Source organism: Poecilia mexicana, unplaced genomic scaffold (genome assembly GCF_051168715.1).
Source record: "Poecilia mexicana isolate PSO_F unplaced genomic scaffold, ASM5116871v1 scaffold_9, whole genome shotgun sequence".
In the NCBI taxonomy this organism is placed as follows: Eukaryota; Metazoa; Chordata; class Actinopteri; order Cyprinodontiformes; family Poeciliidae; genus Poecilia; species Poecilia mexicana.
The window spans coordinates 21,597,164-21,613,131 of record NW_028263378.1 but is presented as its reverse complement, the minus strand read 5'-3'; the positions used below and the strand labels follow the sequence as shown (position 1 = coordinate 21,613,131).

Below are 15,968 nucleotides of genomic sequence, written 5' to 3'. Positions count from 1 at the left end.
TGTGTTTCAAAAAAATTAATTTAGAGAAACTTGGCTTAGGAGAGTTCTGCTCCAAATTTTAGTTAAGTTGATATGAGAATTTTGGAGTTTTTAGTTGACACTCTCACTCCAAGATAAGTTTGAACTATCTTTACTGTGGACAGTGTCCCTGGTGTTTCTGCATCACCTAATTATAACTTGAGATTGGTAGCGTCCAGTCAGTGAGGGTCCGATTTCCGAATCTTATATGTTCCAACACCGCAATATTCCCAACACACATTAAAGCTCTTTTCATAAAAGATTGTTTGCTTTCATGTTGACAACTCGCGTGAGATAAATTTCTCCCCGACTCACCAAAAATGTGGCATTTAGTTTCTACGTATAAACAGACAAATATGTTTAACTTGTTTTGTGTTTTAAAATGAAAATTTGCATAAATATACTGTGGTTTGTCATATAATTGTCTATCTTGTCCATAGCAGTGGGACAAACAAATTAACGGTACTTTGCTCTGTCCAATCATAGTCAGACTTTAAAGAACTGACACTTATTTCAGCCAATCAGAGGGCCATATGCAGACCCGTGGGTGGGGACTGATGGCATCAGGGAAGTGAGCTGTGAAACTTGGCGGAGCTTTAAAGAGGGAGTTGTGTTTATAAGTCTCTCTACAGAAAGCCACTCAGTGAAAGATGCATTATCTTGGCTAGCTCAGCGCGGACGTTGTCAACTCGGCGCAATGTTCACCAGAAGTTAATAAACAGGTCTGTAAGGGTGAAGTAGGAAGGTGGACTATTACGACACCCAGCTTCCTGAACAGAACAAACGCTGAGGTAATCGACACCAACAACAACGGAGGACGGCGAAGGTGAAGAATCAAAGTTCACAATAAGGTTGGCCAGCACTTAAACGTTTTAAGTTATTGTTACTAAACAACTCGAGTCAACTTTTGGCCAAACTTGACGGACTTTTAGAGATGTCTCTGCTCGACCAGAGCCAGCAGTTGTTCCCAACGAGTGTTGTGGTAACGGTGCATCAGGCTCGGAACCTGCGGACCAAGGGCAAGAATGGCACCAACGACGCCTACGCCATCATCCAGGTGGCCAAAGACAAGTTCTCCACTTCGGTGGCGGAGAAATGTGTCGCTCCGGTGTGGAAAGAGGAGGCATCGTTTGACCTGCCGCTCTTCCACCCGGGAAACGCCGAGCGCTGTACGCTGTACATTATAGTCATGCACCGTGCCCAGGTGGGACTGGACAAGTTCCTGGGCCAGGCCGTGGTCAACCTGCTGGATCATCATGCAAATAAGTCCCGCAAGAAGACAGAGTAAGTGGCTTCAGAGACGTTTTCTTCAAATTGGGTCAAACATTTTATTATTGGCTTAAGTCCAGTTTTGATTATGGTTAATAAGATTAATCCTAAACACGCAGATACACAGCTACCTTCTCATCTTTAAAACTAAACTTTGTTACATTAACAGTTGTACTTTACAAGGGGGAAAAAATGACCAACCAAAGTAACTTTAGTACACTAAAACTTTACATTTTACAAAAAAAGACCCATCAGAATAAATTTATTTCCAAATTTCATAACATTTGGAAACAAATGTTTCCAAAAGCAACAACAATAACTTTCATTCTAAACCTAATATTTAAATTGTTAAAAAAAACTCAGAAAATGTCCCATTAAAATAACTTTAAATCTGAAATAATTGCACTATACAGTAAATAAACGTATAGAATAAATATCAAATGAAATTAGCATGCGAATATTAAAATGTTAAATAAATTAAACAAGAGATGATCATTTAAAACTAACTTTAATTACTAGTCATTTTATTTTGTGAGACAGCTCTTCTAAAGATGACTTTAGTGCTTTTTATTAAAATATCCTTTGTAGTTTATCAACAAGCTCCACTGAAACCAGTTTTTGTTTTTTGTTTAAAGAGGAACCTGATCTGGGTTGAACTTTTATGCACCTTTAGAATAATACCCTAGATACTGAGGTTTATTGAGGCCAGCGGTGTCCTTTTCCCATCCTGAAGGGTTTATCTTCTGAATTAATATTTTAGAAACCTTCCAGCTCCATCATGGTTGAGCCAGTGATGGGGTTTAGGCCTGCATAGGGAAGGCGTATAATAAGTAAGCCGTATGCGAGTGTGAACTGTATTAAAATTAAAAGAAGCAGGGATGTATTTATGGGTTGTTGTTGTTTTGTTTTTTTCTTGGATGAAAATGTTTTAACTCTTCTTTCCTGCATGTCTCAGAGTTGAAGTTTAATAGAAAGTCTCATATCTGCTCCCCTGTTGTTAATTTTAGCTTAGAAAAAAATTGAAAACATTTCACTGCTTTGTCTGTCATCATTAGACCAGCTCCAAATATTTGTCTGGAACTTTTACTCGCTAAATTGGTCTGAAGTCATCCGACTTGATGAGGGAGTCGTCCTCACACCATGCTAATCTCACTCATACGCATTTAGATGCGTACACTGCATGTGTCCACACCCAGCGGTGCATTACATAAAGCAGGATGACATTCGTGGCTTGACGTACAGTGCGAGTGTAGCTACCGTCAAAAATAACACTTCCTGATTGCTGAATTGGAAGGCTTACACCCTCTTTTGTTAGAAAATGTACAGATAAAAGAAGCCTAAGTCGGACTCCGTGTTTACGTCACTCTTGATGTGTTTTCATAATTTGCCTTTATTTTTAAAATTACCTTTTGGATAAACTGAGTTGAGACAGTCAGGAGATCCCTTGATATTGCTCTGAAATGACCTCATTGGTTATGATGTCTAATGTTTGCTGAGGTTGTTTTTATAGCTCAGTGTCGAAGTTCAGATCTTGCTGTTTCCTTCTCCTTCGTTCTCTCTACCCACATTGCTCACTCAGACTCCCACAAGGTTTAGTGTGCAGACAGGAATTGGATGCTCTGCTTTTTCCTTGAAGTGTGTGGTGTTAGATTACTGTCCTTCCTCCCTGTTGTGCTGAGACGGTGTGTGACATTGAAGTCTTTGTTTTATACCTGAAAGGGAGTCTTTTCTTTTCTGTTCTTCTTATGCAAAAGTTGTTTGAGAAATGTTGACTCTATTTTTAACAATTTGTTGCTGCAAGTAGGAATTCTTTCCTTTCAGGATGCCATATGCATTTCTGCAGTAAATATCTTTAGAATATATAAAAATATATTGATTATCCTTCTAAACATATTTATAAAGCATAGGTTGACATCTTTGGTTATCTTGTGATTTCACTGATTAGGTTTTTACTTGTCAATACTAATTTCAGGTTGTGTTTGAGATCTGAACTCTCAAATACAATCTTCTTTAGAATCGTAACACTTAGACATACATTTTTGTCAACTTTAATGTTATTAAACAATTAAATGTTGCGGTGATGCACCTATCGGCTAACTTAAACAAGTTTGGCACCAATCGGAGGTCAATAATTCAAATACTGACCAATCAGATTTATTTTTTTCCTCTATCAATACATACATTCAAATTAAGAATGTCCACCATTTTTCTTGACAAATGCATCAGTATTTGTGAGTTTAAACTACTTTGAGCCATATACTCAAAACATTTGGCTCAAAGCCAAAACTCTAAGATAAATACAAATTATTATTTTTTTCTGTGGGATTTGTCTGTGAAACTCATCAATTTTCCTTTCCTTTTTTTCTTCTTTTTTTTCTTTTAGTCATTTAAAATAATCTTCAGCTATCGGATGAAATACTGGCAGAAAACAAGAATCTCAGATCAAACCTGATTTGCGCACCTCTATGACTATTGATAATAATAATCTGATAACATTTCTAAACTCAGAAGACGGTGCCGTTGAGCAATGTGTGACTTATGAGTAATTTCAGTGACTGACTGATAAAATGGAGCATCAGTATTTTATAAAACGTTGCCCAAAACCCACCGTTTATCTCAACATCTCAGCGAGAAGGCAAAAGATGGAAAATAGGCCCCACCACTGGACAGATGCAGGTACATTAATGAGGTGGTGGGTGAATTTGATTGACCCAAATTCTTCGGTGCTGATAATTCATTGCAAAGTGCCTTGGGATGTTTTTCCGAGATACCAGTACACTGAGGTCATCATGGAGGAAGTTACAGGTCTTGCAGACTCGGTTGCCTAGTGTCGGGTGTCCAGACACTTGAGCCTCTGTTTTTGTGTAAACGCAGAGCATAGCAATTACATTCAAAGTTTCTTGTCTTGACGTATGACCAAAGCCAACAAACTCACCCAGCAGTAACACTGAACTTAATCGAAGCTGAACACTTCTTTCTTGCAGTGCCCTTTAAATTATTTTCATTTATTATGAAAGCTTCTCCTAACAATTGAATATTAGTGAATTTTGACAGTAAAGACACAGTATTAGCCAGATTTTCTCTTTTTTTGTGAGCCTCCTTTTGATCAGCTTATTCCTGCTCAGTGTCAGGTTAATCATTACATTTAAAACAGAAGTGCTTTTAGCAGTTAACAGAGGAAACCTGTCCAGCAGGACCAGTAAGCACCTAACGTCAGGGTTAAAGCTCTATTATATGCAAACAAACAGAACTTGAAAACACCCTGACATGCCTTTAATAACCATATCAACGTCTTTGCTTTTGATGCCCGCCCTCCTGTAATTGCTATGAACAACAGCAACAAACCATTTCTCGCCTGACTTGGGAGAGTGTTATTGGCCTCTACTTGTGGTTCATTAGGGATCGTTTGACTCAGCCGTTTCAGTTTAGGGAGGATGTGAAATATTTGAATTAGACTCTTTGTAATTCATATTACTGCACATGCCGTACAGATCCCCTCTGCAGGCTTGAAAGTGCGTGAGGAATGTTGGTTCACTCCGAAACTTGTTTCCTGGCTGTTATTCCCACAAGCGGCTGTCTCGATGTGTGCTACGACAGGAAAACTCGGTGAAGCAATCCCACATGCACTGCTGATAACTAACTTGTTGATTCCAGACAGGCCTTTATGCACCGATTCATGTCTTAAGCAGACCTCTTAATCTCCTCAAATAATATGGATAAGATTGGCACATTCAGGAATTTGATTAAGAAAAACATTGATTCATGAATTTGTACTTTAAAGTCGGAGAGCTGTAGGAGTCTACCTTCAAAGTGAAAAGCTATTAAAGTGAAAACATTGGCCATTGTACCACCGTATTGGTATATCTATGACTGTCAAATTTGAGTGATTAAAGCAGAAATTACCAGCCTCTGATTACTTTGTTTTTGGTTTGCATTTTAAAGAGGGCCGTCCAGAACACTCTTACCTGCCCTTACAGACAATAAGTGGTGATGCTGCGCAACAAAAAGACTGGGGTGTGCACTGGGGGTGCCTGAACAATGCTGCAATTGTCCAGCTTTGTTTGCACCCATTCTAGCATCGCGAAAGCACCTGGAACAAACTGTGCAAAGCTTGATCATGCCAATCCGTTAAGACAGTTGTTTAATTTCATTCATGAAGTATTTGAAGTGGAAGTTATTAGAAGGAATCCAGCTTTGTGAGATTTTTGTACAGGAAATGTATTGTCCAAGTTCACTCTTCACGAGAGCCAGCTCAAAGGTCGGTTCACACAGATTACCCACGAAGCTGCACAAATCCCCACAAGAAAGTTATTATCCAAAATCACAGCCACAACAACAATTTATGTTCATTCTTGTTTTTTTTTTTGTTTTTTTTAATGAAGAAGTCATTTTGCCAAACATTGCTAAAAATCGATAAGCTGGATCAAACTTCAGTTTGCTTTCAAATTATCACCCTAATGTTTGGTCTCTGCATGTTTACTTGCATCGTTTTATATCTCTGTGATCTTTGTTCGCAATAACTGTAATTTAACATGGTAGATTCCCAACTCTACTTGCATTATTGTTGCCAGGAAGCATAAAATACAGACCTTGTCACTAACAAAACATGTGAACCGTAGTCACTTTAAAAGTAACAAACATTCCCTTAAATTCAATAAGATAACATTTTATTTTTGGTGAAGCATCAACTTGGTACATTGGCTGCATTAAGGAGTAAAGTTTTGCAAAGAAACATTGTGCAGTAATTCCATTTAATCATATTTTCAAATATATTGTCATTTATTGATGATCTTATGACTCTAAAAGTGGGTGCGGGAATGAAACTAAAACTCCCAACCATGTTATTGGAGTTTCAGGTTTAATTTGGATTATCATCATCATAAATCACTATTCTTATCTTAAACTTTTTTTCCCCACTAACAATAAATTACTCCACAATTGTCCAACAATGTATACATGTATAACAGCCTGACTGCATTGCTTACATACATGACCTGTAAGGTTGGCAGTATCTGTTCTATTCACAGTAAAGAAAAAATTAATTTTGGCACAAATAAGATGCACTCTGTTCTAATTTCTCTAGTTAAAAACAAGCTTGTTAGATTCTATCTTTGCTATGTATCTTAATGCCATTAATGACTATTTCCATTTGAACATATCCCCAAACAAAACTAAACATTTTATTTTGTTCATCTAACCTAACTTGTATTCACCTGAACTAGGCACGTGCATCGTCTTGCTTACATTTCAGGTCTGTCTGAAAACCCTTTTTGTAGTTAAAATTAAACATTTAAGTCATTTGAGATTCATATTTCAGAACATGAGATTATATACATATTATCTGATCCCACAGTGTTATTTACAAATTATAGATCAAAATACAGAGACAGTGTGCATGTGGAGAAAAAAACAAAAACAAAGCAACCTTGAAACTCTTGCAAAGCTAGTTTAAGAGCGCTATCTTTAAGTATTTCAGGTTGGGGTGACCTTTCTGCTCTCATCAGTGAGGAATTTGGGTTCTCTTGTCTCTACAGCATGCCTTCAGCTGATTGTGTTCGCTGGCATTTTGTCAAGCAAAGCTCTCCTGGGCGTCTTTCCACAACATTTCATGTGTCCTAAGGATCAAATTTTGATAGTTCCTTTAATACTTTGATTTTTTTTTTAAGCCTCTGTCTGTGGCGGGATCATTTTCTCCTTATTTCACTACAGAACCCGATGGTTGGAGTATGGGGTTTCTAATCAGCTTCATGCCTGCGAGGCGCTCAGGTCATGTAGCTGCTCCAAATTCTTACCCCACCCTGAGTTTGGCAATTGTTTTGAGGCTGTTGTGCCGATATTTTTGGCACTCATTTGGTCTCATTTTTCCAAAAGTAATTTATATTAATAACTAGGGTGTTAATGTATTAATATTTTGCAAAAGAAAAAAAAAGTTGTGAAAGCAAGAGAAAACTAAGAAAACTGTGCAGCTGTTGTTTGTTAAAATGTGTTTGTAGTGAACAAATTGACACGTTGACAAGAACCTTGAAGAAACGCAGCAAATTAATATGTCAAAATATTTCAGGGTGCAAACAGAGAAATCTGAAAAGCTAAAGTGACGGGCTTAAGTAAACACACCGTCACTGAGCTCTTCTGCTGTTAGTCACAAAACATAAAAAAAAAATTCAATTTTAACCTTTATAACAACTCTCTACGTCTCAATAAATGTTATTTTAGGTTTGAGTAGTTTTGATAAAAAAGGCTTGTGCTGAACAATTCTTACAAAATGTCTTCTTAAAGTTTTCTCTATTTTGTTTTTTCTACCAGGATTAAGGTTTGTGTAGAACTTCTATATTAAAAACGTCAAAGATTATATATATAAATTAGAAAACAAACTAAGGTAGCCAGCAATTACTAATTATGACTTATTTCAAAGCTTGCTGGATCTCATAATTAACAGGCATTCAAGCGAATCCCTTTTCTCAGCGTTTCAGCTGATGAGGTCATAAGCTTCTTACGTTTTCAGACTTGGGAGCGCCCTGCGTGGGATGGAGTTGTTTTGATTAGACCTGAAATCAGCCTAGGGCATTTTGAATGGAGAAGCAAAGTTCATGTTGGTAAAAATGGTCACATTTTAGATTTCATGTCCACTTTGCTTATTAGAAAATATGTTTCTTGAAATGTTTTTTTTTTTTTCTTAGTCTCATACAAAAATTAATCCCAAAAATGTTCAGCTAGTATTATTCCTCCTGTATTCTGTACAAATTAGCTGTATGCACTGATGCAACGTTAACATCTAAAGCAGACTTTATTAATAAATGTCTCAGGCCACATTTTGATTTGCGGTGTCATATTAAGGCGACAGTTTCCTGCAGGGGGTAATCTGTGCATATTAAAGCTCGTTTGAAGACGTTTGTCATAAAACAAAATGGTGTCATTTCATGTGTCACATTCTGCTCTTATCACAGCTGGTACAAACTGGTGGACAAGACTGGAAAGGAGGACAAGGTGCGAGGGGAGGTGCTCCTAGATATCCAGTTCATGAGAAACAACATGTCGGCCAGCATGTTCGACCTTTCGATGCAGGACAAGCCGCGCTCTCGCATCTCTAAGCTGAAGGACAAAGTCAAGGGGAAAAAAAAGGAGGGTGCATCAGACTCCATCTCAGCTATCGTCCCCCCTGTCAGCCAAGTGCTCACAGACAGTGAGGGGGAAGCCGATGCGCAGTCGCTGAATCAGTCTCCCAGTGTAAAGAAGAAGTCAAAAATCAAGAATCCCTTCGCCTCCAAATCAAACTTGCAGCGTAACATCTCCCAGTCGTTGTCTACACTCGGGACGCTCCCTGAAAAGAACTCATCGCTCTCTGGAAGCCGCTCGTCTGGCCTCAATGTGGATCCCTCTGAAGGTAATTTGACCTCCCTGCATGCTGCGTGCTCCGTTTGTGTTGACATTTCTGGCTTCCTTCTGCTGTGCAGTGCTATTTAAATGTGGTGTTTTGCATCTCAACAATGACCTCACACTTCCCTTCCTCCTGCAGGAAAAAAGAAATTCAAACTCCTGGGGCACAAGCGAACAGGAAGCTCTGACAGCAAGGTTTCTGTGGGTGCGTTCTCCTTACTGGGCCGCTCCAAGCACAGCAACAGCGAGCAGAACAACCTGTGCATCAACGGCAGCCACGTGTACGCAGAGGAGGCCGAAGCTAAAACCGGATCTACTGTCAGTCTGAACAGCTCAGGCCTGGGTTCTGTGGAGGACGTCCACAAACACACCTCTGTCTCTGCAGACGTCAGTAAAAGTGTAGCCGTGCCTTCATACAGTCACGATTCTGCAGATAAAGAACTGCTGGAGCAACAGCGCCATCAAGAGGAGGAGAATAGAAGGCAGGCTGAGGAAAAGCGCATCGCAGAGGCCAAGAGGTTGGAGGAAGAGGAGAAATACAGGGCAGAGGCCAAGAGACTGCAGGAGGAAGAGCACCGCAGGCAGCAGGAAGAGCAGGAGAGGAGAAGGCGCTATCTAGAGGATGAAGCAAAGAGGAGAAAACAGGAAGAGGAGGAGAAGAGGCATGAAGAAGAGCGCAAGAGGCTGGAAGCAGCTGAGAACCAGAAGCTTGAGGAGGAGCGCCGGAAAGCAGAAGAGCAGAAACGCCAGGAAGAGGCCTCCATGAGTGAAAGGCTGTCATCTCTGTTCGGGATGATCAGAAAGAAGGAAGACAAGAAGGACGAGGTGCAGCAGCAAAGCAAAGACGAGCAGCCTCCTGCAGCAGCAGAGTCCAAGAGCCCTGACCTCCCCGTCTCCCACCACTCCACTAATCCATTCGACAACATCCCCCTCCACTCAGATCCTCCACCTGTCAGCAACGAAAGTCCGTCTGACCCTCAGAAATTCGGCCGCAACCAGCAAACGCCTTCTGCCACGCTCTTCCTCAACCGTACTGCCAAAGTGTCTGCAGTCAAACCCAGGTAGGTGTTGCACTGTTTACACCAAACTGCACCAGTTATGTCATTCCATTCACTGCAACCTTGTGACCCTGAGCTGTCCTTTCCTGGTAGTCCTGCTTGACTGAAATGTAAATACCCTACCATATACTTTTGTTTTTGTTTTTTTTTAAGCAGTGCACTGCATAAACGGAAACACATACTGGAGCAATATTCACATAAACATATAATCAAAAACTCTTGCACTCTTCCTCTTCCCTGCAAAACACTGAAACTGGGGCATTGCACAAGTTTTCACCCTGTTGATATTCACTGTGACTCTGCCTTTTTAGCAGAATTGCATTATCTCAGCTCGCAGTCCCAGCCAGTGGTTGACAGACCTGTTAAACTAGTTTTGTCTCGCCATTGAATGTAGGCGTGGCTGTTAGGAAAGATGCTGCTGAGCAGGTTGTGGACTGACCAGAGCTCATAAGCAGTCACTAAGCCGTGGCGTCTCTCTCTCTTTGTGCAACTCTAGACTGCGGCTGATTTTTAGCTTTTCTTTTTTGTCTCTTTGCTTGTCTTTTGGACTGATCTGGAGGCTTTTTGGTCAAAATGGTAAGACTGTTTTTGTTGTTCCCCTTTTTGATTTACACTCAGACTTGATTTCTAAGGTTTAAGCGGTTACAGTTTGTAGACGGGGCAAGGCTGTGTCGTTTCAAGGTCATATTTAACGTCATTGAGTTTCTTCACATTTCGTCAAGCCTGCTGTTTTGCTTATTGTATATCATATGTGACGATCTCGGTGTACTGTACAGTCATGACTGAGCAGCAGCTAAAAATAAACATGATTGTCTAGTGGTTGGCCTTAATGGTCAACAGTGGAGTGCTAATTATTTGTTTTTTATTTTATTTTAGGAGGGGAAGCACTGCTTTGATTAGGGATGCACCAATTACTCTTTTCCCAGCCAATACTAAATACTTTTCTTTGAAATATGACGCACTTATCATAGTTTTTATTGATTTATTTATTTTTTTTCAAATTTAAATGTAACATACGATATAGAAAAAACTAAGATGCATGTTCACTAATAGAAGTAGTAGTTTGAGTTCAAGAGAAAATTAGAGGATATCCACAGTTAGGATTTAATATGTATATATCCAACTTTTATGGGATTTTTGTAACCTCAAAAAAAAAATCCCACCTGAAAGTAAATTTTGTTCGTAGATGGTAGTAAAGACCACAAACTGCCACAGATCTTGACTTGATGTCTTTCTTGTGAACAGGGGGAAGACGTCAGATTTTTATTTTTTTTCCAGTATTTGACCTGGTTATTACTATTCCATGTCAATCTTGAGAATTGATTGGTGCATCTCTATACTTTCTTTGTCAAAGTTATAAAGCCCTTTCTCAAAATTTGACGTGTGATGCGCTGGTTTAACTGGTGGCGGGTTGTGCGTTGCTAAAAGCGACTTTGGTCACACTGACTTGTAGGCCTTTGTTTTCACTCCCTGGCAGATTGCCTCAGATTTTGGAGTCTGAACCAGCTGACTACCAAAGCCCCAGTCAGCCATGTCCTTCCCCAGCCCAATTTGAGTCTACCCTCTCTAGCGTTCCACCAGATTCCCCCAATACCTTCTCCAGCTTGCACTCATCGTTGGCTCCACCTAATGTAAGCCCATCTGGTTCTCCTCGCGGCAGCACAGAAGATTTATCCTTTGTCGGACACAAAGGATCTTCACCCCCCATGGCGGATCACAGGAGAAGATCAGCCCTACCACCCTCATATCCTGCACAGAGAACCCAGCCTGAAGAAAATCAGGTTCATGTCAGAGAGTTCAAGAACCCTGCGTATGTGGACGATGATGGATCACAGCAAATGAAGGTTTCTCGGCCTCCTCCGGATTACAACATGCTCTTTCCCCAGAAGAGACACGGTGTGAAAGGCCAAACTCAATGGGACCACCTGGTCTCCGAGTTCAGTCTGAAGCATAGAGAGGGTGCACCTGAACTTATGGGTCCCGAGATGAGCGTAGATGGACCAGTAGAGGAACCAAGACCTCGGTTGCAAGTAACGCAGGAGACTCCTGCTATCAAGAAACATCAGGAGACCAGACCTGTGTCAACAAAAAAGGTGGCAGCCCCTGCTCCGCCTAAGCACATGGCCTCTCAGGTCCCTCCTGCAGTGGTGGACTCCAGTCAGAGACACGGTCAGAAGGTCACTCCTCAATCTCTCCTGAGGTCCAGCTCACCTGCGGTCCCATTATCTGTAAAAGCGTCTTCCACAAGCACCGGAAAGTCAAAAGACGGAGAAAGGAAAGAGCTGTATTCCTTAGCTGTGGCTATGCCTACACCCAGTCGATTGGCTGCTTCTGATACAACCCCAACAGATGATCAAAGAAAAGTCGCCTCGAACAAAGAAGCACCAACAGCTAAACCAAGACAAAGGGCTATTGGCGCGAAGCCTGCAAACGAAGAGGAGCCTGCTGCGAAGGCGAACATCCAAGCATTGTCCAGTTTAAACATGAGCGGCTTGAACAAGAAGGAAAAGGAGAACATTGCACAGACTAATCAGTTTTCCAGCTCTGAACGCCTACCTCAGGACACAATGGCACAGCTGAAGCATGAACAGGAAGCAGATATTTTTTCAGGCAACGTGCAGAGAGAACAGAAACCTGACAAAACAGGAGGGATGCCAGGTAATTCTGATAACACCTTAAATCAGGACAAACCATCTGCTGATGTAAATGGCTTTGATTCAGTCAAACAAGGTGAGAGCAGAAAAAAGGATGAGCAACCAAACCCGGGCAGTCCCGCCTTCCAAAGGAGAAATTCATCGAGAAGAAGGATTCTCCCATCCTCAATTCGCTCCGAGAGTGTTTTTATGCCAAAGCAAGAACCGGGACCTGAAGAGGCGACAGCCTTACCCACAGCCAATCAGGTGGTCTCTGGAAGAGGTCTCTCCAATGCATCTGTCCCACCACAGCCTGAAATGCATTGGGAGGAGGATCAATCACCAGCTGAACCTTTTGCTGCAACTTCAGCTTTTCCTTCCTCGCAGCCCCTCTCTGTTCTTTTGGAGGATCCAGCAACACAGGCAGAGAATATGTCAGGGGGAAAACCGCTTTTGAAAGCATGGGTGTCCCCCTCTGAAGCTCAGCCTGTCAGTAGTGGACAAGGATTGAGTCCACGCAGGTGAGATCGAACAGGCTGATTCCTGAGTTTGTATTTGGGGAATTTTTTGTTCTGATTCAGTTGTGATCAAACTGTTTCCACCATGGTGCGTTCAGAGGCAGGAAGCGAGGTTTTTCATGTGGATCTTGGGTGTCGCTGTTGACTCTGGCTCTTGGAAACTGTCCTCATTCTGATTTATTTGTTTCCCATTTTTTGGTCTGGAATCACTTTATGGTGGATGATTCTTCAGAAGTCCTTATTATCCTTACTTACAGATTACAGTTTCATTTGGGAACGGCTAAGGGTCCATTTAAACTTTTGTTTTCTACTTGCGAAACACTCTTTTAGCTTCTGCTCTTTAACGCCTCTTCTTTTTGCTCCAGCACTGAGGCAGCTCTTTGGTAGAAATGTGTCCAAGTCACAGAAAAACAGACTAACAACAATAATGCTTTAGAAACCCCCAAAGCATAATATGTGATCTTTAATTTTACATTAATTGGTTTTAACATCTGCTTAGAATCTATTGTTAACATATTGAACACCAGTTTACTACCCACTTTAGCTCCTATGTGGACTTTACAGTAACCTAAACTTTTTTTTTTCTTTAACAGGCCACATCCAGTGAAGCCCTTGAATTCAGCTGAGAACCAATCCACCAGCTCCTCTGCTGTAAAAGAGAACAGAGTTTGGGACACCACCGCTGGAAAAATTAAGGTAAACCATAACAACACATGTTTCAAATGGAGGGGAAAAATGTAAAAAAAAAAAAACTCAAAAATTTTCAACACCTTTGAGTGCAAATATGTAGTTTGTTTTTCTGTTAATTTACGATTTCAAATGTCCATTAACAACTCAGGATTTAATGCCTTTATCTATTTTGGAGGAGCATATTTTTAATTACAACAACTACTACTTATGATGTTGGAGTTATGTGTTTGGAGTTGATATTAAAATACAAATGAATTATTCAGTAATTTTGGGAAGGTATTTATTGCAACATATTTTGTTAAAGGGGCAGCATCATGTAAAATGTACTTTTTGAGCTTTATATAATGTCATGTAATGTTATCCCCGTCAAAATCCTGTCGTAAGAATTTTGGTTTAATCCGCTTAAATTAATTTATTACAGATTTTTTTCTTACCAGGGAAATTTGCTCATGTCTACGAGGTCAGTTTGTTCAGGTTTATCCTCCACTGGTGCATTTATTCACACAACAAAAGTCTTTTTTGTCATCCATTCTACAAAAAACAGAAAGTTAAATTCTTCTTTTTAGGTTTCTGCCTAAAAAGACAAAAAAAAAAAAACCACATCATTCTGCTCAACAATTATGCACTATATTGGGTTTCTGTATCACTTGAAATCCCAGTCAACTACACAAATTATTATAGTGTGAAAGAATGAATGTTTTTTTGCAAGGCACTGTGCATGTGCCTAAGAAAATTCACGTCGAGAAATTATATAGCAAACTTTTTTTTTTCTCACTGTGACAGGTTGTAAATGTAAACCTGTCTCTTGTAATATGTATTCAAGCATTTTTCTCCAGCAGTCAAATCAAATGATGTCTTTGTCTCCGTCAGTTGGAAGAGTCGGTGGGGAGCGGGCCTTACAGCGAGCTGACAACCGAGGAGCTGGTCAAGCTGGTGGTCAAACAGCAGACTGACCTGTCCAAGAAAGCCGCCAAGATCACAGAGCTGGAGGAGTACATCGACAACCTGCTGGTCCGGGTCATAGAGGAGAAGCCCACCATCTTGCAGACTCTCAACATTGCCAAGCCAGTGTGAGGGATCAGAGCGAGCCTGGCTTATGAACTCTTTACGTTTCAGAAATGTTTGTACTGTCGTCGTTCAGAGAGGTAGATACACTATGAATGTCTTTTAAATATATGCACTTTTATTAGTTTTAGAGGGGAAACATTTTCGGCGGATTTTAGCATCACTAACAAGCAACAAAGCTTTATAATTGAGATAAAAGACAATATTTAACTCTAAGGTACTGCCGTTTGATTGGGTTGTTTTAAAACCACACCTAATGAACTTTATATAGTATAGTCAAAGGCCTTTACCTCTTTGATCTTTTTACTCTGGTGCTTTGTGTAATTTACTGCTTCCTGATGATTCATCCCAAACCCATCGCTTTTCACTCACTTCAGCTTTCCTCCCAATGCTGAAGTCTTAATTATTATATTCTATATTTTTTTTATTATTATTTTTGAAAGCATCTGTTTTGTAACCCGTTGACAACATCCATCATTGTGTAGCGAACACTGTGGAATATCACACGGTCCTTTCAGTCTTTTCAGGGATTTTGTGCCCTTTGTTGCTACAGGGAGCTGTTATTTAGGAAACCTGGTGGCTGAAAGCAAGCAGCTACTTCATAATGTGTGTTATATGATTTTGTTTTTAAGCAGCGTATACACAGTTTAGGATATGAAAAAGCAATAGTACCGAAACCTGCCTTTGTATAATTGATAAATGTATTGATCACTGTGATTGTCTTCCTATACGTATTTAATGTTAACCAGAGACGACACTAATGCAACCTTGCCTATGTCAAACTAATGAAAGCCTTTGCAGAAATATTTACACACAGTAGGTAGACGACTGCCTTCAAGCCTTTATTTCCAAAGATTAGATGGAAAACATCTCCTTTTCATCTCTGGAATGCATAGCTTGGTGAAGTATTTATCCAACATATTGGTACATAAAAATCTGTAATTTTGCTTTATTTGGAATAAAGACACTTGAGTATTACCAGATTGTTTGTCTGAGATGTTTTCTGTTCGATAGTATCAAGAAGATCTATTTTATATTTGGTCTAAAGAAACTACAATATGGAATTTGGTACCGAAACAAAAGGCTTGTGCCATTTACAACTACAATCTTTAATTGGTTTCAAAGTAAGGTGCTGGGTTTTCCCACCTGCGCCAGTTTTGAATTGCACTAAGAAGGAAATAATGCTGCCTGTTGTCATAACCAAAAATATATGGATCCAAGGTGTTTCCATGGAAACATGCAATATGACCTATTGCAATAGCTTCTACTAAATCAAACCAAGTTTTTTTTTTTTCTTTTTAAATCCTCTTCTCATCTGGGTATGAAAATGATAGTGAAAAATA

The 15,968-nt window shown here is 40.1% G+C and overlaps 1 protein-coding gene across 2 annotated transcripts; it reads left to right on the top strand.

The window, feature by feature from the left end:
- The first annotated feature begins 560 nt into the window (after window positions 1–560).
- On the top strand, window positions 561–15,608 carry rab11fip1a (RAB11 family interacting protein 1 (class I) a). Of its 2 annotated transcripts, XM_014982300.2 has the most exons (6): window positions 561–1,302; window positions 8,232–8,668; window positions 8,801–9,722; window positions 11,197–12,873; window positions 13,464–13,566; window positions 14,431–15,608. In XM_014982300.2, exons 1-6 carry the CDS (start codon window positions 953–955, stop codon window positions 14,632–14,634), a joined length of 3,693 nt encoding a protein of 1,230 aa, XP_014837786.2. In that variant the 5' UTR covers window positions 561–952; the 3' UTR covers window positions 14,635–15,608. The 2 variants fall into 2 exon arrangements, with proteins under 2 accessions (XP_014837786.2, XP_014837788.1); XM_014982302.2 differs by lacking the exon at window positions 11,197–12,873 and having other exon boundaries at window positions 568–1,302.
- Window positions 15,609–15,968: the final 360 nt, after the last annotated feature.

What these genes read in the sequence shown, in the direction of transcription:
- rab11fip1a (XM_014982300.2), top strand. Translation starts at nt 953, where the DNA reads ATGTCTCTGCTCGACCAGAGCCAGCAGTTGTTCCCAACGAGTGTTGTG. An exon ending in AAGTCCCGCAAGAAGACAGA is followed by an intron (nt 1,303 to 8,231) that starts GTAAGTGGCTTC and finishes CTCTTATCACAG; the next exon opens with CTGGTACAAACTGGTGGACA. An exon ending in CAAGGATTGAGTCCACGCAG is followed by an intron (nt 12,874 to 13,463) that starts GTGAGATCGAAC and finishes TTTCTTTAACAG; the next exon opens with GCCACATCCAGTGAAGCCCT.